The 25,755-nt window shown below is 43.5% G+C and overlaps 5 protein-coding genes across 12 annotated transcripts; 2 read left to right on the top strand and 3 right to left on the bottom strand.

The window, feature by feature from the left end:
- Nucleotides 1-295: 295 nt before the first annotated feature.
- LOC135093630 (large ribosomal subunit protein eL24-like) lies at nt 296-3,073 on the bottom strand. The gene is made up of 7 exons (XM_063993060.1): nt 2,996-3,073; nt 2,793-2,868; nt 1,951-2,036; nt 1,419-1,532; nt 1,076-1,123; nt 660-726; nt 296-403 (listed from the first exon to the last, which is right to left on the bottom strand). The coding sequence occupies exons 1-7, from the start codon at nt 2,998-3,000 to the stop codon at nt 323-325; spliced, it is 477 nt and encodes a 158-aa protein (XP_063849130.1). The 5' UTR covers nt 3,001-3,073; the 3' UTR covers nt 296-322.
- A 535-nt stretch (nt 3,074-3,608) lies between these two features.
- On the top strand, nt 3,609-7,355 carry LOC135093628 (RNA-binding protein PNO1-like). Of its 5 annotated transcripts, none has more exons than XM_063993052.1 (8): nt 3,609-3,716; nt 3,968-3,990; nt 4,225-4,391; nt 4,734-4,825; nt 5,238-5,343; nt 5,762-5,906; nt 6,518-6,709; nt 7,045-7,355. In XM_063993052.1, exons 3-8 carry the CDS (start codon nt 4,233-4,235, stop codon nt 7,110-7,112), a joined length of 762 nt encoding a protein of 253 aa, XP_063849122.1. In that variant the 5' UTR covers nt 3,609-3,716; nt 3,968-3,990; nt 4,225-4,232; the 3' UTR covers nt 7,113-7,355. The 5 variants fall into 5 exon arrangements, with proteins under 5 accessions (XP_063849122.1, XP_063849123.1, XP_063849125.1 ...); XM_063993055.1 differs by having other exon boundaries at nt 3,622-3,716; nt 4,229-4,391; XM_063993054.1 differs by having other exon boundaries at nt 3,681-3,793.
- Nucleotides 7,356-7,391: 36 nt separating this feature from the next.
- LOC135093626 (elongation factor Ts, mitochondrial-like) lies at nt 7,392-11,900 on the bottom strand. 2 transcript variants are annotated; one of them, XM_063993050.1, is made up of 5 exons: nt 11,796-11,900; nt 9,998-10,141; nt 9,575-9,826; nt 9,125-9,401; nt 7,392-8,549 (listed from the first exon to the last, which is right to left on the bottom strand). In XM_063993050.1, exons 1-5 carry the CDS (start codon nt 11,883-11,885, stop codon nt 8,356-8,358), a joined length of 957 nt encoding a protein of 318 aa, XP_063849120.1. In that variant the 5' UTR covers nt 11,886-11,900; the 3' UTR covers nt 7,392-8,355. The 2 variants fall into 2 exon arrangements, with proteins under 2 accessions (XP_063849120.1, XP_063849121.1); XM_063993051.1 differs by lacking the exon at nt 11,796-11,900 and adding an exon at nt 10,733-10,886.
- Nucleotides 11,901-12,630: 730 nt separating this feature from the next.
- LOC135093625 (WD repeat-containing protein 86-like) lies at nt 12,631-20,028 on the top strand. 2 transcript variants are annotated; one of them, XM_063993048.1, is made up of 9 exons: nt 12,631-13,223; nt 14,943-15,204; nt 16,002-16,123; nt 16,317-16,456; nt 16,977-17,138; nt 17,577-17,702; nt 18,056-18,233; nt 18,680-18,878; nt 19,365-20,028. In XM_063993048.1, the coding sequence occupies exons 1-9, from the start codon at nt 13,106-13,108 to the stop codon at nt 19,510-19,512; spliced, it is 1,455 nt and encodes a 484-aa protein (XP_063849118.1). In that variant the 5' UTR covers nt 12,631-13,105; the 3' UTR covers nt 19,513-20,028. The 2 variants fall into 2 exon arrangements, with proteins under 2 accessions (XP_063849118.1, XP_063849119.1); XM_063993049.1 differs by lacking the exon at nt 12,631-13,223 and having other exon boundaries at nt 14,928-15,204.
- A 1,100-nt stretch (nt 20,029-21,128) lies between these two features.
- On the bottom strand, nt 21,129-25,633 carry LOC135093629 (protein singles bar-like). 2 transcript variants are annotated; one of them, XM_063993058.1, is made up of 5 exons: nt 25,474-25,633; nt 22,902-23,085; nt 22,110-22,292; nt 21,742-21,882; nt 21,129-21,300 (listed from the first exon to the last, which is right to left on the bottom strand). In XM_063993058.1, the coding sequence occupies exons 2-5, from the start codon at nt 23,079-23,081 to the stop codon at nt 21,217-21,219; spliced, it is 588 nt and encodes a 195-aa protein (XP_063849128.1). In that variant the 5' UTR covers nt 23,082-23,085; nt 25,474-25,633; the 3' UTR covers nt 21,129-21,216. The 2 variants fall into 2 exon arrangements, with proteins under 2 accessions (XP_063849128.1, XP_063849129.1); XM_063993059.1 differs by lacking the exon at nt 25,474-25,633 and adding an exon at nt 23,280-23,424.
- Between the last annotated feature and the right edge of the window lie 122 nt (nt 25,634-25,755).

Below are 25,755 nucleotides of genomic sequence, written 5' to 3'. Positions count from 1 at the left end.
AACAAAAATTGTCACTAAAAAAAGTTGTCCTTCAGCAATAAAGCAGCTCAATTATGCACATTTTCACAATCACCCAAATAATGATATAGCCATTTTAGAACCAAACAAAATAATGCTTACCTTGAACTCTCCTTAAGACCTCATTAACCAGAAGTCTATAATTTAAACCCACACTCTCACTCACACACATACAAGGGAACACATTCAATCTCTTTAGGCACACTCTCTCTTTCTCTTAAACACACGCACACAGAGAAGCACACTTGGTCTTCCTGCCAGGGATGAGAAACATTAGTACACTTGTAAGCTATATTTATTTCAATCAGCGCCGTCCGCCGTGCCCTCCATGTCCAGGCCTTCCAGCGCGGGGCATCTTGGGGGCCTTCTGCGTGGTCTTCTTGGACTGTGGGAGAGCGTGGGAGAGAAGCAACAATATGGGTTACTTTGTACATGTGCTGAGTGAGGAATATTCATCACAAAGCTGTAAAAGTGTATACATTATATTTGTGACCATCCAACATGGCTAAACTGTGCATGAGAGAGAGAGAGAGAGAGAGAGAGAGAGAGAGAGAGAGAGAGAGAGAGAGAGAGAGAGAGAGAGAGAGAGAGAGAGAGAGAGAGAGAGAGAGAGAGAGAGAGAGAATAATACAAACTGTTACCTTGGTGGGTGCTGGAGCATTGGCTTTCTTGCTTGCCTTGGCTGCCCTGTTCTTCTCCTTGGCAGCTCTGCAACACACAAAACTGGATTAGCAAACACCACAGCACACCATGCACTCTTCGGGGACACCACCACAACACCCAACCATACCTCATCCCTCCACACCACAATGGGGCACAGCAAACATTTATTTATTTATTTTTGTTATATATAAGAAGGGGTTCTGGCTAAGTGATAAAAAAGTTGCCAGTCCCCACAGAAGAGTACAGGTCACAAGATTATCTAAAATTAAGGAAGTCTTGATATCCTCCTGATAGAGTGAGTCATAGGTAGGAGGGGATACAAAAGCAGGCAGAGAGTTCCAGAGCTTACCAGTGAAAGCAATACTAATCTCTGAGTGTACTGCAACAAACTCACCTGATTGCCTGCTCTCGCTGGGCCTTGCGCACCTCAGGCTTCATGTTCCTGCAAGACAGAGGCAACACTAACCAGCAATTCATTTTTACACAAGAAAATAAGGGAAGCTGCAAGAACCCTACATGTGGCAGTCCCTGTGTGAAACATGACAATAAACTTCCGAATGTCATCCCCAATTTGACTAATATAACACTCCCTTATGACTTCAGCACTACAAACTTCAATTATTGAGAGAGAGAGAGAGAGAGAGAGAGAGAGAGAGAGAGAGAGAGAGAGAGAGAGAGAGAGAGAGAGAGAGAGAGAGAGAGAGAGAGAGAGAGAGTAAATGGTCAATGAAGGTCACCTCTTAGTCATAATGTCGATGAGGGAGGCACCAACGATGGCTCTCTGGTACTTCTGAGTGCGACGAGTGCGCTTCTTGGTCGTCTCCTCCTCCATACCCTTCTTGTGCTTCCGCCTGACGGTACACAACACTGGTCAACACACACACACACACACACACACACACACACACACACACACACACACACACACACACCACTGCACATTTTCTCATCAACACCATTTGCCTTGTTGATTTAAAAGCTGCGAGTGACAAATAGAGCACTTTCCTTTCCATTAAATATACTTTCATCACTACACATGTTTCTAACCAGTCACCACCACACATACTCTTATCTCCAAACAATTACACCACATACACTCATCACCAAACACTTTTTTTTTAACTAGTAGCTACCTTCACACCACCAAACACCTTTTTAACTACTAACCACTCACCACCACACACACCACCAGGCACATTTTTACCCCACTCACCACCACCAGACACCTTTTTACCCCCACTCATCACCACCACACCACCACACACTCACCTGTAGAGGATGGTCCACCTCACTTCACGTGGGTTCCTCTTCATCATGTGGGCGCGCTCACATTTTGCACTCATAAACACGTACACCTGAGAGGGAGACACCACCACCACCATCACTATTAATGCTGCACCAATCAGAGTCACCTGGTCTTCTCATTACGTTCACGCGTCACTTGGAATCGTAAAAGTTTTATCTCGCTAACCTAACTTAATCAAATCATACTAATTTCATTCGCTAACCTAACCTAATCAAATCATACTAATTTCATTCATGTCACTCGTAATAGAAGCAAGTGATAGTGTTAATATCTCCTAACCTAACCCTCACTTGACTGGCTAACCCGATTGTAGGTTTGGCAATGTGAAGTAACTGGCACGTAACGAGGCAGCTCAGATCCGCAGCTACCCCCGTCTCGTATCAATATGGCTTAAAATACTGCACTGATAATAGGCGCAGAGTTATATATACTATGCCGTGTTTTAAATAATTCTAGTAACATTAAACGTTTTGTGTAGGTAAATATTGATATGGAAGAAACGAAGGAGGATGACAGTCTAATCAGAGTTGGTTGACATGACGATCCGAGTTGATATTTCAGGATGGTCAGAATTGGTCCTACCCCTTAATTACCACCTCACCTCACCTGTGACTCACCCTCACCAAAAATATTATTCACGTCAAATCCCCATGCCTTGTTTACTCACACCCCCTGCCATTATTAACCATCCATTCAGCTCCTACATTAATAAACCAGTGGTGAGGTAAGGGGCGTGACTATCTGAGCCTAAAGAGAGCGGGAATAGACCGAGCATTAGTCTAGAAATGGTCAAAATAGTGCTTACCTTCCCGTCCGTCCTGACCATAGTCTTGCCATGGCCGGGTTGGATTTTGTACCCGCTGAAATTACAAAGCTGCAACCTGGAATGGAGGAATTATAGCTGTTACTACTTTCCCAGACACCATTGCGTATGTTGAGGCAGGTTTTGTATTTGTGAAGTTGCGGATGATAAGGAAATATTGGGATAAAGGAGGGTCCACCACTCACTTCATCGCGACGACACAGGGAGAAGGTAAACAAAAGAGGGATGAGGAGCGCTAAATTGTCTACAACATATGCTGTTTTATATGTATTTCTTATTTTGCTTTTTTTTTATTTTCTGTTTAGTTTTATAATTATATGATTGCTTTTTTCGGTATTTTTGTATATTTTTATGCGTTTTGAAATGTTGCATCATCTGCTGTATTTTATATTTTTGCGTGTTGCTGCGCTCTCAGCGAAACAGATAGAAACTTACGATACATATTTCAATTCCACATATATTCTTATTCATTATTCACCATAATAATTAAAGTAGAACCACTAATAAGAAAAATGAGAAGAAAACTCAAAACCCAAAAATATTTACAACGAAGCGTATAGAAACTTATGATATATATATTTCAACCTTCTATATTTTTTCTTATTTTCTGTTACATTTTTTTTTGTATTGATAATGAAAGTAAAGCCATCAATAAGAAAACTGAGAAAAATATTACAAAACTCAAAACTCAAAAATATCTATAACGAAACAGATATAAACTTTAGGCATATATTTCAATTCTAAATATTTTTCTAGTATATTGAACACCATAACAATTAAATTAAAGCTATCAGTAAGAAAATTCTGAAAAATATTAGAAGCACGTGGGTCACTGAATGTAAACAAAAGATGACTGACTGACTGGACTCGCTTGAACCTCCTTATTTCTGCTTCCCTGAGTGACTGGTGAGTATCTGGCGAGTCACGGAGCGAGTGGTGATGTGCGTGTGTCCAACCATGATGAGTAGCGAGTGAAATATATGGTGAGCTGTTAATTAGGAAAGAGATTGTGTCGGGGTGAAATTGTGACGAAATTGTAATAATTATTTATTTTCTTATTGGCTTGGCTTTATATTTGTGGTATTCGTTTGTTTTGGTTGATATTATGTGTATTTGTTATATTATTACTACAACTAGTGCCTCTACTTTTTCTACAGCTGCTATTACTGTTGCTGCTAAGGTAAGCACTACTACTACTACTACTACTACTACTTCCTAACCTAACTTAAATATAGACAAATCTTACTTAATCCAGCTTTCATTTAGACAATTTAACTTCACCAAACTCAAATAATATGGGCTAATTAAACCTAACTAACCTGAGCTAATTTAACCAACCTAAAACAGAAGATAGAAATATAAGGTCGAGAATAGAAATACACTGATTGGAAACTGATACCCAGCGTTCCTTCAGATAGAAAAATGGCATCAGTGAGACAAAAGAAGAAACAAAACTTGAAAGCCACGAGGGAAGAGGAGAAGGAAGAGGAGATGAAGCCCGAGAAGAAAGAGGAGGAGGAGAAGAGTCCCAAGAAGAGGAAAGCAGAGGAGGAGGAGGATTCAGGAATGGAAGTCAGTGAGGTTAGTTTGGCTGTCTTTTTTATTTTTTTATTTTTGTCTCCCTTTTTTATTCCTATTTCTTTTGCTATTATTATTCTTTGTCTTTTTTCTCATCATTTTCTTTTGTTGATGTTTTTCTTTTTGTCTGTATTTCTTCATATTATTATTATTATTATTATTATTATTATTATTATTATCATTATTATTATTATTATTATTATATACCCATCTTAAACACATCCACCAAAACTATCATATTCTCATCCACATCACTCATCATGTCGCTTCTAAACATCACAATCTCACTCCTGTCACTCATCCCGTCACCAAGCAAGTCATCATCGTCTCACAATTACTTCCCAGGACACAAAACCTTCCCGGCCGTTCTTCCCGCCAGCTAAGAAAGAGAAACTGCAGCTGAGTGAGATGAGGAAGATTCCCGTCCCCAATAACAGGTGAGCTGAACTAGTCTGTGTCGTCTCCTGGTAACAAGTTGATTTATTTATCCATTCATCTATTTAAAAGTGGATTAGATGAATTGTAGCAGCCACCGTGCCTTGGGGAGTGAAAAGATTGGGATTATATATTAATTTCTTCCCTATCAAGCAAATGACTGCCTTTCCAGCTGTCTTTCTTTCAATGTGCAGAAGTGAAGGTACTATTTGTAGCAGCCACTGTGCCTTGGCGAGTGAAGAGATTGGGGTTACTTGTTAATTTCCTCCTATTCTTTCCAATGAAGCAAGTGACTGCCTTTCCAGCTGTCTATCCTTCAACGTACAGAAGGGAGAAGACTATTTGTATTGATCAGCATTCCTTGGTGAGTGAAGGGAGTGATGTGCAAGGGAGTGATGTGTTGTCTTGTTGCAGGTACACTCCCCTCAAGGACAACTGGGAGAAGGTGTACACGCCACTGGTTGAACACCTCAAGCTGGAGGTTCGCTTCAATCTCAAGACAAAGAATGTGGAAATCAGGGTGAGTCCTTACAGGAGAGTGTGTCTTGTTACTCCTTAGTACAGATGAGAAAAGCTAAAAAAGATACAAGTATTCTTTACAAAACAGGATGTAAAGTTTTAAATTCACATTCCTTAGAGAAGTGTAGATTAAGAGGGGATCTGATTGAGGTTATGTTCCACAGTACAGAGGAGGAAGGCTAAAAGGATACAAGATATGAGTAATATTCCTTACCAAACAGGAGAACCTTTCAAATTCACATTTCCTAAAGAAGTGTAGGTTAAGAGGGTATCTGATGAGGTTCATATGTTCCACACACTGGCAAAGAGACAAGGGATGACAAAATATTTCTTACAGAACAAGAGTAAACCTTTCAAATTCACATTCCTTAGAGAGACAGATTAAGAGGTGATCTGATGGAGGTTGTTATGTTCCACAGACTGGCAAGGAGACTGAAGACCCCAACAGCATCCAGAAGGCAGCCGACTTTGTGACGGCTTTCGTGTATGGCTTTGATGTGGAGGACTCCCTTGCCCTCATCAGGCTGGACGACCTGTACCTGGAGACCTTTGACATCAAGGACGGTGAGGAGAGGCCTTAGTTAGCCTGTCACTAGGGAGGGAGGACTTAGGTGGTGTTGGTGGCTGATAACCTCTCGTGATCAGCTTATATAGTGTTTTGGTTGCCTGAGGGAGTTCCTTCTGACATAAAACATGAAAATAAAGCAGGCACTGATGAAATATACCTGCCTCTCAAGGACCCAAGCAGGTACTGATAAAATGACATTGTTTGCCTCTCAGGAAATTAACCAGGAACTTATGTAATGTCACTTCCTCTTGAGAAATGAAGTAATGTCACTTCCTCTTGAGAAATGAAGCAGCAACTATTATTACTGTCTGCCTCTTGACAAATGAAGCAGCAACTATTATTACTGTCTGCCTCTTGAGAACTGAAGCAGGAACTAATAAAATAACAGTTTACTCAAGAAATCAAGCAGGTAATAAACTCACCATTCCTTGCTGCCCAATAGTGAAACAGGCCAGAGTTCCCAGTAAAATATCACACCAGAACTAATAAACTCGTCATTCCTTGCCGGCCAACAGTGGAACAGGCCAGAGTTCCCAGTAAAATATCACTGTTTACCCCTCAAGAAATCAAGCAACTAATAAACTCCTCATTCCTTGCCGGCCAACAGTGAAACAGACGCTGCAGGGGGACCACCTGTCACGAGCCATTGGGCGGGTGGCTGGCAAGGGAGGCAAGACGCGCTTCACCATCGAGAATGCCACTCGGACCCGCATTGTGCTGGCTGACTCCAGGGTGCACATCCTCGGATCCTACCAGAACATTCAGATTGCAAGGAGAGCAATCTGTAACCTAATTCTTGGTGAGTGAGGCATGCATTGATGTGGGAATTCTCTCTCTCTCTCTCTGTATGAGTTTCTGTATGATTTATAATTGCCTATTAGAATGTATGATCTGTATATCTCCCTCTCTCACAGTGCACTAATTCACTAATGTATGTGTACTACTACTACTACTACTACTACTACTAATGGTCATGAAAGCCCTAAACACAGCCTCAAATGCAGTCTTTCTTGCATTGGGAGTCTGAATGAAAACCCCAAATAGAGGGAGTCTCAGAGGCACACTTATGTCTTCTCTAATGATCTCAATGAATGAAAATCTTAAGTAAAATCTCGTATGCACTGTTTCTTGCAGGGAGTCCGCCTTCCAAAGTGTACGGAAACTTGAAAGCATTTGCCGAGAAGGTTCGAGATCGATTCTGACGACCTTGGGGATGAAGAGGAGGAAGAGGAAGCAAGGGGGATACTGATGGAAACATTGTATCAGAAGGAGGAAGGGAGGAAGGAAAGGAAATTTATCTATCTATCTATATATTAGGCTGGCGGTATCAACAGGGTGGGCCAGACAAAGCACTATGTTGGAAAGGGATAGTTTCATGGAATGTATTATTATAATGCTAGACTTGTGTTGTGGTGGGATACATTAAGTAAAGTGTTGTTATCTAATCTGTCTTTGTGTTGTGAACCTTCAAACCCAGTGAGTGTTTATGTAATTCAACACTTTATTCATGAGTCAATACATTATGTACACTCTTCTTTTTATTTACATCTCAGAGAAAACTTGATTTCTTCTGCATACATCTACAACTTGAAAAAAACTGCATTTGCTCCTCTCCTTGCACACAGCTTATTACTTTTAATCATAAACTTTAATAAACACACTAACAGTATAAAGAATAATTCCCAGATGAGCCTATTTCAACTGATAAGTTTGTGAAGGAAAGTTAGATAAAAAAAAAAAAAAGGTTCTCAAGTAGAGTGGTAGATGAATGGAACAGACTCAGCAACCATGTCAGTGCTGAGTCAATAGGGAGCTTTAAAAGATTAGACAAACTTATGGATGGAGATGATAGGAGGAAAAAGGCAGGCATATTTCATACAAGGACTGCCAAGGGTAGGCCTGACAGCTTGCATCAACCCTTGTTTACTTATGCTCTTAGGAGATACACGAGTGAAAACAGTCTGGCAAGCAATGGCGGTCCTCCAGAATGGCTGCAGTAATAAGAACAGAAGTATTTGGTCACAGTGAAGTGTGTGAAGTGATGCAGAGGAAACAGCATGACTTGGGAGTGAAGTGTAGCAGTAATGAATGGGTGAGGTTGAGGATGAGGAGGAGGACATGAGCTGCTAGGAATAAGACAAACATTTCTTTTAGTTCACTACACTATGACAACTCCATCAACCACCACACTACAACAGTCTTCCCTCAACCACCACACACGTCACACTACCACAGCCTTCCCTTGACCACCACACACTACACTGCACTACCACACTGCCTTACTAATACTTTAGTTATGAATGAGATGACAGTACATGAGAAAAACACCTAAAAAAGAGAAACAACACAAAACTGAAAAACAAACAGAACAATTTGATTCGCCATGAGTGAAATGAGGACACCGTATCAGAGAGTGCAAGGGACCTCCACAGACTCAGCAGCACCTCACTCCTCCCTCACCTGGGTCTCTCCTGCCTCATAGCGCACAAAATCCACGACCTGCAGCCCCTCCTCCCGCAGCACCTCCCCCACTGTGAGGCTCGGGTCACTGAGGAACTCCTGATGCACCAAAAGAGTCTCATCGTCGGGGTTCTCAGCCTTGGGGTCGCCCTCCTCCCCTATGGCTTTCGGATTCATGCCTGCAGTGAGTTCAAGGTAAAGGAGGACTGAGTGAGTGATGCTGCTAAAGTTATTGAGCTGTAAAGGATTGAGGAAAAGTTAAGAGAGTGATACTGTAAAGGGTTCAAGATAAAGAAGAACCAAGAGTCATGCTGCCACAAGGGTTGAGCTGTAAAAGGTTCAAGAGAGAGTTGAAAGAGTGATGCTACAAGAGTTAATGAGCCGTAAAGGATTTAAGGTAATGAAGACTTGATGCTGCAAAAAGGGTTGATCTGTAAAGGGCTCAAGAAGGTAACAAGGAGTTCAGACTTCTTGAGAGACTGATGCTGCAAGTTATTCATCTGCACAGTGTTCAAGAAGGGCAGACTGATGCTGCACCTATGATGTGTGCACACAGCAGGTCACTAAGTACTCGTGAGTAAACAGTAGCCTGGTGTAAGCCTGGGTGATGAAAACACAAAACTGTGTGTGTCACTTGTTTTTTTACCTGAGGGTTACCACTTTTCCAGGCTGTTAAAATAGTTAAGTTTTCTGTTTTTTCATGCATTTGTTATACGAGGTTAGAGTTTTCCAAACAGCACACACACACACTCACCTATGACGTGTGCACACAGTTGCTTGGCCACCTCAGTGAGGGGACGGTGAGTCCTGAGTGCCAGGATGGAGCCGTACCTCCCCCGGGGCATGTCCTGGTCCACAGTGCTGGGGTGGCAGTACCCCACCAGCTGGGTGTCCTGGTCCACGGTGACACGGGTGGCCCTCGGCAGACTCATGTTCTCTCCAATGGTGCCGATGGCCAGGGCCAGCTTGTCCCCCAGGGTCTTGCCTTCCCCCGCCGGCACCGCCCTCAGCTGTTCCTCTGAGAATGACTCCTGCAGCAAACAAACAAGTTACTGAAGTGAGTAGAAAAGCAACAGGGAAGAAATGGAAAGTAAAAGCGTGAATGTATGAGTGTGTGTGTGTCATGTGGAGAAAAACCTTACCACACCACACTACACCACCACACCCACCATACACCCTAATACCCCACTACATCACCACACACCTTCACAACACCCTGGGGATGAGGCGTGGCAGTGGCTGCCTGCTGGAAGAAATCCTTAGTGACTTGCGAGACGAGCGTGGTAAACTTTTCATTCCTCGCCACAAAGTCTGTCTCACAGTTCACTTCCACCATGACTCCACTGTGGCCCTCAATGTGGATGCCAACCAGCCCCTGTGTGGTCCTGCGGCCAGACAGCTTGGTGGCCTTCTCCCAACCCTGTGCCTGAGCCTGTGCCCGGAGCCATGACTCTGCCTGTGTGGAGATAGGTGTTAGCAGATGAACGGACGGACACACACACACACACACACACACACACACAAAAAAAAATAGATTAATACAGCAGCCTAACTAGGACCTGGTGATTTGATATTGCTTGTAATCTCAAACCACCATCACCACCACCACCACCTCCTGCCTCTGTACCTTGTCAGCATCATTGTCGTGCAGCTCCAGGGCTTTCTTGCAGTTGGAGATGGAGAACCCTGTCTTCCTGCGCAGCTTAGCCAGGAGGGACTTGTCAGCCTGCCACAGTGTGCAGCCCAGGTGTAGCGCTGCCCCACGCCTCACCTGTGATGCAAAACAGTGAGGTATGGAGGTTAGGCAGGCAGTCACACACACACACACACACACACACACACACACACACACACACACACACACACACACACACACACACACACACACACTTCTTTTATCTTTTAACAACAAACCATATAAAAGTGAGGGAGATATCGCAGGAGAGGAAAACCTGAAAGACAGATTATGAAGGAAGACGCTTGTAATAGACGTGTCTGAGGTGGTGTGGGCGTGTCAAGAGGAGAGACGAGGAGTGTGAGGGAAGGAGGAGGAAAAGAAAAAAAAAGAAAGAGGGGAGGAGGATGCTAGATCTACCGGACAAGAGAGAGAGAGAGAGAGAGAGAGAGAGAGAGAGAGAGAGAGACCTCAGATAAGACAAATAACATAATATTCGTATATGTGTATGAGTCAAGAGGCATTTAAAGCTGAGGTTCCCTGCATTACACCACATAGTAAATAAATATCGTATAATCACAAAGATACCACACGTGTTATGTCACCGGGAGGCGGGTTACCAGCTATACTTATCTCTATATATTTCAATACAAAGCACATTAGCAGCATTTTATTTGACACACTCACGTTAAGAACAGGTAGTCTCAGTAACGCAGGACGCATGGTGAGATGAAAGAAGGGTAAGGAAGCTTCGTTCTGTCAAGTTTACACAAAATAAACAAATGCTTCCTCCACACAGCTGATTCTGCCGGGCTCTCACTCCAGGACTGTCTCAATCTTGGGACAGTTCATTTCTATTTCATAATACACTACCTTGTGATTAATATCTTTACTATTTTTATGAGTTAATAATTATAGTTGTTTGGAATAAAAGTTAGTCCTTTTTATTTTTTATTTATACAGGAGTAGGACAGTTAATTTCTGAGGCACCTTTTCTCTAAGTACACGAGATGACGCATTCCTTGCTTTTTAAATCTGTTACCTGCTCAGTACAGTATCTTGGGCCGGGAGTGCAACATGATAGCCGTCTATCTATTAATGTGAAGTTGCAAAACAATGAATCAAGACAAGCAGGTCTTCGAATTAACTACAATAAAAAACGAAGTGTTCATCATTAGATCCATTAACTAAAAAATTAATTACAGAATCTTCGTTAAACTATCATTAGAGCACATAAACATAAGATCTTCAAACTGAGCCAGTTAAATGACACACATACACACACACACACACACACACACACACAGAGAGAGAGAGAGAGAGAGAGAGAGAGAGAGAGAGAGAGAGAGAGAGAGAGAGAGAGAGAGAGAGAGAGAGAGAGAGAGAGAGAGAGAGAGAGAGAGAGAGAGAGAGAGAGAATGAAAACACTCAGAAACACCACAAACTTTTAGTAATATGTGTTCAGTTAGCCGAAATATCTAAGAAAACACAATCAATCAATCAATCAATAACAAAAAAAGTCACGTGACACTATCCTAATTACTACACCATTACTACAACAACAACAACTACAAAATACTGCAGCAAACAATAACAACGATGATAAGCTAAACGAGTAAACAAGAACGATTTTAAAAGACAAACAACAATAAAACGCGAAAATTAAGCCTGGAGAGAGAGAGAGAGAGAGAGAGAGAGAGAGAGAGAGAGAGAGAGAGAGAGAGAGAGAGAGAGAGAGAAAATGGTTTACTTGAGTGGCCAGGTAACGCGCGGTGACGTCAGACAGGTGTGGGTCGATCGGGGCCGCCTGGTGTGGAGTGCAAGAAACCAATGAGGTCATTTATGTAATTTCACGCCATTATGTAGTTCAGGCAGGCAGTGGGAGGTGCGCATCAGTGATTTTGCGCATTAGACAGACACAAACAGGTACACAGATAGATAAACAGACATTGAGACAGGTAAACAGTCGGATAAACACTGATGAACGTAATTTATGATAGTCAAAGATATGCAAGTAAATAGATAGACAGATAAACAGACGGGTAAACAAACAGATAAACGTAATTTTTTATATAGACAGACAGACAGGCAGACACAAGCAGGCAGATAAACAGACAGACAGACAGACAGACAGACATTTAGACAGGTAAGCAGACGAAGAAACAATGTAATTTCTGATACAAACAAAAGATCGTAAAAAAAAAAAGTACAATGAAAAAAAAATAAACGAAAACTTGCCACAGAACTTTAAGGGGATTAATGCAAGTCACGCCAACTTCTCAGGAAAAAAAAAAAAAAATGAAAGAAAAAAAAAAGAAGAATAAAACTTAAATTAACTTAACTACTGCCTTCAGAATATTACACTGAACACAAACACTGCCCTGAAAATTGTTACAAAAAAAACAAACAAACAAATATGGAATTACTTAAAAAAATACATACGATTACATAAAATTACCCAACAACTAACACACAATTACACACAATAACATTTGACGATTATATATGATTACATGAAAAAAAAAAAACATAATAGCAAAATATTAAAAAAAAGAAGATTACATCGATTACATAAAAGAGACAAAGAAAGAGAGAGAAAGAAACAAGAATAAGTGAAGAAAGGAAGAGAGGAGAGGAAAAAAAAGAAGAGACGAGAGAAGAAGGATGGAAAGAGAAAGTGAGAGGGAGGAAAGAAAGGAGAGAAGAAGAAGGGAGAAATGATGAGGAAGAAAATGGAAAGAAAAGAGAGAGGAGGTAGGGAAAGGTGGGGAGGTGAAAGAGGGAAAGGAGAAAGGAAGGAGGAAGAGGTAAGAAGGGAAAACAAAGGAAAAAGAGATGGCGAGGGAAAAAAGGAAGGAGAGAAATGAAAGAAAGGTAGAGAAAAACAAAGAAAAAAAGAGAGATGGTGGAGGGAAGGGTGGTGAGGGGAAGAAAAGGAGGGGAGAGAGGGGGAGGGAGAGATAGTGAGGGGAAGGAAGAGGAAAGGTCACGAGGGGAGGGAAGGAAAGAAGAGGTGGTGAGGGGAAATGGAAGAAATGGAGAGATGGGGAGGGAAGGACGATGAGGGGAGGAAAGGGGAGAGAGGGGGAGAGAGGAAAGGTACCTTGCGTGTGCACCAAGAACCAGGTAACTCTCTCATTTGCTACCTGGCGGAGGGAGAAGCAGGTGCCATGGACAAGTGAGTGGTGGTGGTGGTGGTGGTGATGGTGGTGGTGGTGGTGATGGTGTAATGGTGGTGGTGGTGGTGATAATTGTGGTGATGGTGTTTATTGTGGTGATGGTGTTTATTGTGGTGCAGTGTTATGATGGTGGTGACAGTGGTGGTGGTGACAGTGGTGGTGGTGGTGGTCGTGTCATTATGAAACTTTAAAATGTCTATAACGAGTTTCATTCCTGCATAATTAAGCGCACATATAAATTAACTACATATGCGAGTGATCACACACACACACACACACACACACACACACACACACACATTTGTTTGTTAGCCAAAATAATTCTTTTTACGTAATTAAACTAAAACGAAAACAAGAATGAAACGTGTGTGCGTGTGTGTGTGTGTGTGTGTGTGTGTGTGTGTGTGTGTGTGTGTGTGTGTGTGTGTGTGGCTGCGTGTGTGTGCTAATGGACGGTATCCATGCAACCGGACACACACACACACACACACACACACACACACACACACACACACACACACACACACACACACACACACACACACACACGTGTCACCTGTACGTCATTCAGATAAAGAGGACAAGGATATAGTGCAAAATTAAAGGAGAGAGAGAGAGAGAGAGAGAGAGAGAGAGAGAGAGAGAGAGAGAGAGAGAGAGAGAGAGAGAGAGAGAGAGAGAGAGAGAGAGAGAGAGAGAGAGAGAGAGAGAGAGAGAGAGAGAGACATATACACATACATACATACATACATACATACATACATACATACATACATACAGACAGACAGACAGACAGACAGACAGACAGATAGAGCATAAAATAGCCCAGGTGATCATAATGGGAATTTTAAGTCAGTATTGATCTACACACACACACACACACACACACACACACACACACACACACACACATTCTTCCCAGCCTAATTACTCCACACACACACCAATATGATACACCTCCACACCTTCTACACCTTCCCAATTAACCTCCCTTACCTGTACGTGTGTGTGTGTGTGTGTGTGTGTGTGTGTGTGTGTGTGCGTGTGTGCGGACCAGGTGTGTGCGTGTGTGCGTGTGAGTGGCGGTGTCTTCTAAGGGTCATTTTGAATTTTTTTTTATCTGTCCCTTGTTTTCTGTGACCGGAAGTAAGATGGGTCGGTGATTGGGGTGTTTGGGTGGGTGAATGTGGGGAGAGTGTTTAGGTGGGTGTTTGGGGATGTTTGGGGGTGTTTGGGGGGGGTGTGTGTGTTTTGCGGGGTGTATTTGGGCGAGTGGGGTGTCATGCTACTGTTGAGGATGCAAGGGGAGGGGAGGGAAGGGAGGGGAGGGAGGGGAGGGGAGGAATGGGGAGGGAGGAGGAGGGAAGGGGAGAGGAGGGAAAGGAAAGTCGTGAAGATGATGGAATGTGATTATTTACGTGTTTACTACTGGCTTTTACACACACACACACACACACACACACACACACACACACACACACACACACACACACACACACACACACACCTTACGTAAAACACTAATTACTCGTACGTACACGCTTCACACGTACATACATAAAACGCAATACGAGGCACTTACATAAACACAAACACACGCACGCACTCACCTACCTACCTACCAAACACACACACACACACACACCCACACACACATACACACACACACACACACACACACACACACACACGCAAATCTGACCCAAATCTCTCCTCAGGTCCTCTCAGTGCTGGCGTGTCCTTCACCGCCTTAAGTCACTTCGCGGGGCCTTCTGCTGCTTCTAGGGGCACCATGGGGAGTGGGATCAGCAAGGGCGGGGCGGAAGGAATGCCCCTGGAGACGATAAAGGCACACAATGACTGTATCAACTGCATGGCTCTCTCTGAAGATGCCTCTCTGCTGGTGACTGGCTCCGATGACACGACCGCCAAGATGTGGAGCACCAAGACGGACTGTGTGGAGGACCTGGGCACGCTGGAGTGAGTATTGGAGTGTTAGATGTGTTGCTGGACTAAGAAAGGTTGTGTGAATGATCTAGACACGTTGAAGTGAACACTGAGCATAGTTTATTGGAGTTATGGGTAGTAAGATGCGTTGTGTGGGGGACCTAAGCAGGGAGAAATGAGTACTCGAGTGTCTGATCTGCTATTTGTGTAAGATAAGCAGTAATTGAGTTGTTACTGCTATTATGGTCATGACAGGAAGCATTGTAAATCTGAAGTTATTTATTTATTTATTTATCTATTTTTTTAGCTTTCCTTTTTTTTCGAGCACAAGGGAAGCAGGCCAAAGGATAAACGCAAATTCTGGACAAAAAAGGCCACCTTCCCTACTTCTACCTGTCCTTCTTAACCAACAGACGAATAATCTTCCCTTTACCTCCACTCCCTTACAATTGCCCCTTTCTTACATCACCCTTCGTAGCACTTCCTTTTTCTTAACATTCCTTAAAATTTACTCCCCAAATCCCCGTTCTTAACCCTTTGATTGATAAAGAAAATGTTATGCTTGTTATCTGAGTAACCTTTGACAATATCAGTATGCAAAACACTATAATTGCAGATACTAAAAGGATTTAACTACATAATTGCTTGGTGGCCTTTACTATCATTCTCCAGCCTGGCATCACAACACATTACGTAAATGAAGAGCCTATAGCAAGTGAAGGGGTTATACCTTGCTAACCTCCCCAACACTAACCCTTCATCCAGACCCTTCACTCCTTTCTGCTTCTGGGGAGACTGATATCTTACTGTTATTGTTATTGTTATTGCAGGGGCCACCAGAGCTTCATTCAGTGTGTAACCATTTATGACACCTATGTGATAACGGGTTCCAAGGACGCCACCCTCAAACTATGGGACATGAGTTCAATGGAGTGCTTGTTTACGTACGTGGGTGAGTTTACGTGAGTTTACTTGAGTTTACAGAGAATGAGAGAGAGAAACAGAGCGAGACGGAGAATTTATAAAGCTTACAGGAATGCACATCTCTTTACCTTAACGACTACTTAACCTGACTACCTCAAGTTATCTTCACACCTTCGAGCTCATTCCTGCCCTAATCTTTCCTCCCCACTCGCCTCCTGCAGGACACACCAACAGGATAAACCGCCTCATCTGCACGGGGGAGTTTATCTTTAGCACGTCCCACGATAAGACTGCGAGGGCGTGGCTGTTCGATACCCAGGAGGTGGAGGAACCGAGCGACGCCTGCATAAGGACATTTGAGGTGAGTTTGGTTAGGTTAGGTTAAGTTTGGTTAGGTTAGGTTAAGTCTGGTTAGGTTAGGTTTAGTTAAGTTAGGTTAGGTTAAGTTTGGTTAGGTCAGGTTAAGTTAGGTTAGGTTAGGTTTAGTTAAGTTGGTTAGGTTAAGTTTGGTTAGGTCAGGTTAGGTTTAGTTAAGTTGGTTAGGTTTAGTGAAGTTAGGTTAGGTTTGTAACTGTTTTCTTTCTCTTTCACTTCTGTAATCCTTTTTCTTTCGATTTTGTTCACTTATGTAATATTTTCCTTTTCTTTCCCTCACTCCTGCAGGCCTTTCTTTTCCCCTTCATTCATCTATGCAATCTTTTCCTTTCCCTTATCTTCACTACTGTAATCCTTTCCTTTCTCCTTTTCCTCATTCCAGTATAGTTTCATTCTTCAGTTTAACAGACGCACCTACCATTCCTTTCCACTACACCACTAACCATTAACTCACCCCCTGTACTCGTACTTCCCCGGACAGTCCCTAATCCGAGATCCTTACGCAGGGACACACATCAATCGTCTCACCAATAATCTTCGTCCCCGGCACATCGATAGGCTTTCCTGACGAGAGGGGCATGAACATTAACCCAGCAGACAAGGTGATCACTGGCAGCTTCGACAACACGGCGCGAGTCTGGTCCTTCGACACTGGGATCTGCTTGAAGGTGAGTGGCAGGGAGAGGGAAGCATTTAGGTAGGCAAAGGAGACGCGAAGGTGAAAAAGAAGAGGGGTGTTAAGAGGGGAAGAGGGATGTGGAGTGTGAGAGGAAGACAAGGCAAAGGGGAAGGAGAGAGAGGAGGAGGGACGTGGGATGTTGAGAGGAAGACGGAGGGGAAGGGAAGAGGGAAGAGGGAAGAGGGGTGTTGAGAGGAAAACAAGCGCGAGGGACTATTTTCAAAGGCCATAGAGATGAGTTGCCGGGTTCTCAAGAGTGTTTCTCCTGTTCACAATGTAAAAATCTTGTTAATCCGTCACTAGAACCGCAAAAAACATTTAAAAACCCGTGTCACTTCAACTGCAGCCTTTTGAAAGTAGTGGAGGCGTGGAGGAATATCACCTGTTTTCTTCTTCCCTTCCTCCCTTAATTAACCCTTTCTCTCAGGTGCTGAAGGGACACCGTCTGCCAATCACCTGCATGGACACTGATCCTAAGGGCACCATCCTGTACACGGCGGGGCAAGACAAGGCCATCATTGCGTGGGACATCGCCAGGGGACACATCATGAAGGTAGGACACACACACACACACACACACACATTTTTTCCTGCCACGCACTTTCACCTATTTAATAAAGTTTTCTCAAGTAAGCTTCATAAAAAAATGGTAACAATGGCCTTATGATAAACTAGGTTAGGTTAAGTTAAGTTAAGTTAGGTGAAGCACTCTCTGACGCGTCCCTTCTCACTGTCCAAACACCGTCTTCTTTCTTTTCCGTTTTCTTTTCTCTTATTACCCTAAATTCATGAACTGTTCTCTTTGTTTCCTCACTATATTAATTTTCAAACAGATATGTCCCAGAAATATCCTCCTTCTCCTCCTCTTCTTCTTCTTTATATGGCCGTTTTACCTCTCCTAACAAGCGGGTTGACGAGGCTCACGCGGGGGCCATCCTGCACCTGCGCGTGGTGAACCGGCTTGCCTACACGTGCAGCACAGACTACACGGCCAAGTGCTGGGTGAGGGAGGGGCTGGAGAACACGAGAACCTACAAGGAACACACGGATTCTGTCATCACTGCAAGGTTTCATAACGGGATACGTAAGTGTTGGTGGTGGTGGTGGTGGTGATGGTGGTGGTGGTGGTGGTGTAAGTAGTAGCTGTAGTGAGAAATGAGAAGGAATAACGATGATTTAATAATGAATGGGCTAAATAATGGAAGGATGAAGGATAAATAAATGAAGAATGATAAGGAGCAGGAGGAAGAGGAATGGTGCAAGTAGGAGGAGGGAGAGGAGGAGGATGAATGAAAGGAAGAAATAGAGGAGGAGGAGGAGAGAAAAAGATCGGTGAAAAATTAGGGGAAGAACTAGGAGGAGGAGAACTAGGAGAAGGAGGGGAAGAAAAGAAGAAAATGCAAGTATCTAAAGCAGAAAGAAAAGAAAAAAAGAAGAGAAAAAAAAGAAAGAGAACAATAATCTTACTTTTCCTCCAACACTCCTCCCTTTTCTACTAACACCCTCCTCCTCCTTCTGCTCCTTCTTCAGTATACACAGCTAGCAATGACGGACTGGTACGGGCCTTCGATGCAAAGAGTGGCGCCCTTAAGAGGAAGTTTAAGGGGCATGACAGCGGAGTGACGTGCATGACAGTGTGCGTGAAGGAGCATAACGGGGAGGTCTTCACGTGGATCGTCTCTGGAGGAAATGACAGCACCATTAAAGTCTGGAACGCTACAGGACTTAGGTGAGAATGAGGCAGGTGCAGACTGGTGAAGGCTCGTGTGTTAACCGTTTTCTTTGGTATTTTTCTTAGTGAAGGTTTTCTTTCGTATTTTTTTTGGGGGAACGGGTGAAGATTCATGTGTTAACCGTTTTCTTTCGTATTTTCTTGGTTTCTTTCTCTTTTTTTTTTCTTTAGTGTTTACTTTTCTTCCTTTCCTCTCTTCTATCATTCCTACTCCACCTTCTTCTCCCTTTCCTACCAAAAATCTTTCTCCTCTTCCTTCCTTTCCTACTGTAATTCTTCTCATCTTCTCTTCCTTACTGATCTCCTCCTCCTCCTCTCTTCCTTACTTATATCCTTCTTCTCCTCTTCTTTCCTATTGACATCCTCCTCCTCCCCCTCCTCTTCCGTCTCCATCCTTTCCTACTAACACCCTTCTCCTCCTCTTCTTCCTCCTTTATCCTTTCCTACTAACACCCTCTCCTCCTCCTCCTCCTCCCGCCGTAGTGAAGAGTTTCCGGATGTGCCACAGCCAAGCCACGAGTACGACTTCACGCAGGATGAACGACTGGATGACCTTGACAGACGACTGGACGACTACATGCCAAACTCCCCGCCCCCCGATGACGCGTCCCTGGAAATCCTAGACTCGTAGATAGCTGAGGGCGGTAGGAGAGCTGGAGGAGGGCACCGAGTCAACAGAAAACGGAAGAGTAAGTAGAGAACGCAGGCTAGGAGGAGGTAGCGAGTGAACAGAAAACGAGGTGAGAAGGGAGAATGGGAGGCAGAAAACGAGGCGAGAAGAGAGAATGGGACGCAGAAAACGAGACGAGAAGAGAGAACGGGAAGCAGAAAACGAGACGAGAAAAGAGAACGGAAGGCAGAAAACGGGCGAGAAGCGAGAGGAGAGAACGGGAAGCAGAGGACGGGAAGAAAACGAGGTGGGTGGTGGTGAAGGCTGCAAGAAAATGGCAAGAAAAAAAGAAACGAAGAAAAAAAAATAAAAAGGAATGAAATAACAGAAGAAGAGAGGAAGCAGGAGGGTAGAAGCGAAGGAGGCCATAGAGAAACACAAGGGAAGAAGAAAACTGACCAAAAACTAATATTTTTCTTTACAAATACTTGACTCTTTCTGTTGAAGTTTGCACGAGTAAAAGAGAAGCTTCCATAATTAATCGTTTGTTTTCCAGTGACAATTACTAACTATATAATAAGTTCCTCTTGGCTTCATTCAATCTTTATTTTTTTTCTTTCCCTTCTATCTGTTCTTCCTTCTGTTGCTTCTCCTATTTTTCTGTCTTATAAAGTTTCATCTATCTGTTTATTTTCTATTCATTTATATCTTTATCAATCTATCTACTCTTCCTTCTGTTCCTTTCTTCACCAAATCTCTCTCTCTCTCTCTCTCTGGGGAGGAGGAAGGGAGGGGATGGAAGTGGTGAGGACGAGAGAAGGGAGGGAGGATAATGATCTGGCAGCGTCCTTTAAAGAGTGAGCGAAGAGAAGGAGAGAGACTAGGGCTGGGAGGAAAAACTGAGAAGAGGTAGGGGAAAGAAGAGGAGTGGAAGGGAGACGGCGAAGAAGAAAAGGGAAAGAGAAAGAAAGTAAATAAGCAGTTTGGAGACACGTGAGGCAAAATTTGAATCATCATAACATTCTCTAGCGAATGTACTGAGGAGAGATGATGCTTCGTCTCACCATCACGTCACCATCACTGTCAGTACCAGCACCACCGCCACCTTCAATGCAGAGACGGGTAACAGTCCTCGTCTGCCTCACAACAGGAGAAAGACGCAGTACTTACCCATAGAACGTCCCTCACGGCGCACCCTCACGCCCGCACACCACTGCCTCCACGTCTGCACTGCTCGAAAAGATTCACTGGGAGGCTCATGTGACTCGAAACGCTTCACCATCTGCTTCGTTCACCTTTATGAATGAACACACACACACACACACATTATCCTTCTTATTCTACTGATGAACATAATTTCCATCCTTCCCTTATGAAAAATCTACCTTAAAAATTTTTGTTCGTTTTCTCTCGCAATAGAACACGAGAAAACAAAGGAAGCTGCAAGAAGCCATCAGACCTACACGTGGCAGTCGCTCTACGGAACACACCTACCTATCCCCACCTGTCACCCTCATCCATAAACTTATCAAATCTTTTAAATCTCCCTCATGATTCAACACTAACAACCTGACTAGTGAGCAGAGGCGAGGCAGTGAAGGGCGAGACGCTGACAAACCACCAGGAAAACGACGAAAGATAATCAGAATATTTTATTAAGGAAAACTTGATAAAAACCTCATATAGTAAAGATAAGATACGCCTCCACCAACCATCACCACTTCACTACATGCTCGGCCGTCCCTTGAGGTGGCGGTAGGAGGTCCACGCGTCCAGACCGTGCACCACGCCCAACACGAAGCCCAGGATCTGAGGGATGGGGGAGGAAGTGAACTGCTGAGTAGGAGGAACAAAGGGAAGGAGTGAACGGTAGACAGATAAACAAGCTAGCTAACACACACACACACACACACACACACACACACACACATATACAAAAGAAGTCGAAGTTTTGGTCTCCTCAACGCTCACGTAAACTGAGATACACTACCTAAATAACTAAACACACACACACACACACACACACACACACACACACACACACACACACACACACACACACAAGAACTCGATGTTTTGGCTTCTGCAACACTCACATAAACAGATAAACTAGCTAACTAAAAAAAAAAAAAAAGTCGATGGTTTGGCCTCTGCAACACTCATATAAACAAAAAAAAAACATAAACAAAATAGAAAAAAAAAAAAAAAAAAAAAACAAGAAGTCGATGTTTTTGCCTCCCCAACACTCACATATGCAGCAGACATCGCGGGGTAGACAGTGAAGTGAGGCGTGATGCGGTAGCTAGGTAGCAGCCAGATGTAGACAGACCAGGAGAGGTAGGAGGAGGAGGTGAGATACAGCACGCAGGCCAGGGTATTGAAGACCGTCTCCTGGTGGGGGTGAAGAGTGACAAAATGCTCTAGTTGAAGTTACACGGGTTTTTAAGAATGTTTTCATGGTCCTTGTGACAGATTAACAAGATTTCTAGATTATTAACAGGATAAATAGAACTGAGAACCCGGTTAATCATCTCTGTGGCCTTGGAAAATAACAATGGTGAAAGAACAAAGAGTTTCTGAATACGTGGCCTTAGGAGTGCCCCCTGTGCTTTCCTCACCAGCACAGAGGAGCGGATCAGGTTGAAAGAGTTGGCAGAGATGATGTAGCAGAAGAGGAGAAGGCTGACCACCAGGAGGCAGGCACACGTCGTAATCAGGAACACTGTGAAGGACTCGCCCATTCTGGAGCTATAGGGCAGACCGTAGTCCAGCGCCAGCGTCAGGCAGATGGCGGACAGGACCTGCAGAAGGCAGCGACGGAGAGGCGAGGTAAGGGAAAAAGGAAGGAAAAAAAAAAAAAAAACTAATAAAAATAATAATTGCCGCATGAGAGAGAGAGAGAGAGAGAGAGAGAGAGAGAGAGAGAGAGAGAGAGAGAGAGAGAGACTTAATTGGTGAAAAAGCAGGCATGTCTTTATTGTCACTCCTCTTTCTGGCTTGACTTTGGCTGTACAAGCTGTTCAGTTTAGTATTACTGGTGCAGGAGACTTGCATTTCCGGGGGAGGGGAGTACAAAAGACCAGGAACCGATTAAAACACCCACGAGAAAACCAGATGAGGGGAGACGATCAAGGGGAAGACAGAGAGTGAGATGGAGGGATGGAATGGCGGTAAAAATGCGAAGGAGTCACAGATGAAGATACGAGTACAAGGGATAGAAATGGCTGGAGGAGACTCGTACGTGGCACCAACCCATCACTCTAAGGAACTGGAGAAGGGAGAAGAATAAGAACAACTACCAAGAAATAGTCACAGAAGATGCAAGGGACAAAAACAACTGGAGACTCGTACAGCACCAACCCATCACTTTAGGGAAACAGGGGAAGGAGAAAAGGGAGACGAGTACTGACCATCTCTCCAACCTTGAGTAGCCCGGGTTTCGTTCTCAGGAAGTTGAGGTTAACGCAAGTACAGCAGGTGCAGCAACAACACTTGATCCCCTCGCTTGATGTACTCCTGTAGGCGCAGGGCTGGATGACAGGAGGCCGCCCCGCCCCTGCGCTCCACCCCACCGTAGGCTCTTGACGCATTGTGCTGCCGGGAGAGAGTGAGAATGTTATCGTGGTGGTGATGGTGGTGATGGAGAAAAGAGGAAACGGAAGAGGAACACACACACACACACAAAAAAAAAAAAAAAAAAAAAAAACAATAACAACAACAGGTGGTGACGGAAGCAACAAATTTAAACAAAAAGAATCAGCCCAAGAATATCAGCCGGCGCCACAAACCTTCTTGACAACAGAGGTCCACTTTCAGAACCCAGAACGGACCTGCTACCCAAACAACACTGCTGCTGCTGCTGCCGCCTCACAACAGTACATAGAACATAAGAAATAAGGGAAGCTGCAAGAAGCGACCAGGCTTACACGTGGCAGTCCCTGTATGAAATATACCTACCTATTTCCATCTATTATCTCCATCCATAAACCTGTCTAATCTTCTCTTAAAGCTCTCTAGTGTCCTAGCACTAACAACATGATTACTGAATCCGTTCCACTCATCTACCACTCTATTTGAGAACCAATTCCTTCCTATCTCTTTCCTAAACCTAAATTTTTCAAGCTTCAACTCGTTATTTCTTGTTCTAACCTGGTTGCTGATAATAAGAAGTTTGCTCACGTCCCCCTTGTTATAACCCTTATACCACTTAAAGACTTCTATCAGGTCCCCTCTTAACCTACGTCTCTCTAAAGAATGTAAAGTTATCAACTTCAATCTCGCCTCGTAAGGAATACTCCTCATCCCCTGTATCCTTTTAGTCATTCTCCTCTGTACTGATTCTAATAGACCTATATCTTTCCTGTAATGTGGGGACCAGAACTGCACAGCGTAGTCTAGATGAGGTCTGACTAGCGCCAAGTATAACTTTAATATTACTTCCGGCCTTCTACTTTTAACACTCTTAAAAATGAATCCTAGTACCCTATTTGCCTTGTTTCTGGCCTCTGTGCATTGTTTTCCTAGACGGAGTTCAGAGCTAACTATAACTCCTAAATCTTTCTCGTACCCTGTACCTACCAGAGTTTGGTTGTTTAATGAGTACCTACTGTGTGGGTTTCCTCTACCTGCGCTAAGTACTTTGCATTTATTGATATTAAATTGCATTTGCCATCTATCCGTCCATTCATTCATTCTATCTAAATCTGCCTGGAAGGCGATGACATCCGATTCTGACCTAATTAATCTATCTATCTTTGTGTCATCCGCAAATTTACTAACAACACTACTAATTCCACTATCCAAGTCATTGATATATATATATATATATATATATATATATATATATATATATATATATATATATATATATATATATATATATATATATATATATATATATATATATATACACTAGAAATAACAATGTCCCTAACACTGATCCCTGTGGCACCCCACTAACTACATGACCCCACTCGGATTTCGAGCCGTTTATTACAACTCTTTGTCGCCTGTTGCTAAGCCATGACCCTATCCAGCTTAACATCTTCCCATCTATCCCGTGTGCCCTAACGTTTCTCAGGAGCCTTTGATGGGGTACCTTGTCAAATGCTTTACTAAAGTCCAGATATAAGATGTCATAACTGTCACCATTATCTACTGCCTCGTACACTTTCCTGTAAAAGCTTAACAAGTTTGTCAGGCAAGACTTTCCCTTCGTGAAGCCATGCTGTGACTGATTTATCAAGTTATGTTTGTCTAAATGTTCCCTAATGTTCCTCGCTATTAATGACTAATATTTTACCTACAACTGAAGTTAAGCTAACAGGTCTATAGTTAGACGCTAAAGTTTTATCTCCTTTCTTAAAGATGGGTACTACATTAGCCTGCCTCCACATTACTGGTACCTCGCCTGACTCAAGTGATTTTCTAAAGACAGAAACCATCGGCTCACTAATAATCTCTTTGCATTCCCTAAGTACTCTGGGATATATTTCATCTGGTCCTGGTGCCTTGAATTTTAAGCGCCGCACACCTAAGCAGCTAAGATTTACCTGAGATCTTAACAGGAGAAGCGATTCACTGTTATCTTTCCTTCATATCCTAATATTGTAATTACACTTCCCTTTAACCATGGCAAAACCTACGAGTTTCCACACTTACATCACACAACACCCTGAAATCCTAACACCGCCCTAATACAACGCCTACTCAACACCCTACACCCTAAAATGCATCTTTTTAACCTTGCAACACACATTTACACCATCTGCATCACCTACGCGGGGAGAAAACTAACAAACCTTACGATTTTTCACCCTCACACTCCAGACCACACCCTTAAACACACCCTACAATACCCACTACCTTATCATCTGCATCACCTACAGGTCCCCCACCAAGAGGAAAAGACAAGCTCACGAACTTGAATATACACTTAAAACCCACTAAAAACTAGGCAAACTTTAGGTAAACTTAACGTACTTGAAGCTTTGAGAGTGGTGTGCTGGTGAGCGGCGGGCGGGACGGGCGAGACACGGAGCAGGGCGGTAACAGGAAACACTGAGGGGTCTGTAGTCTCCCCTGATCTCCACCCGCCCTCCTCCGCTGTTGCTGCCACCCGTGTCGTTTTATTTTGAGTGCTCTCCCTCTCCCCTCGCCCCTCCCACGCACTCTCAAGCCTAGACGTGCGCCCGTGATGTCATCGCTCGTACCTACTACTGCCTGGCGAACCTCTACGTCTTGTTAATTGCGAAAGATTAACTG

This window comes from Scylla paramamosain, chromosome 43 (genome assembly GCF_035594125.1).
Source record: "Scylla paramamosain isolate STU-SP2022 chromosome 43, ASM3559412v1, whole genome shotgun sequence".
In the NCBI taxonomy this organism is placed as follows: Eukaryota; Metazoa; Arthropoda; class Malacostraca; order Decapoda; family Portunidae; genus Scylla; species Scylla paramamosain.
The sequence above is the reverse complement of the archived record's forward strand: the minus strand, read 5'-3'. Positions and strand labels throughout refer to the sequence as shown.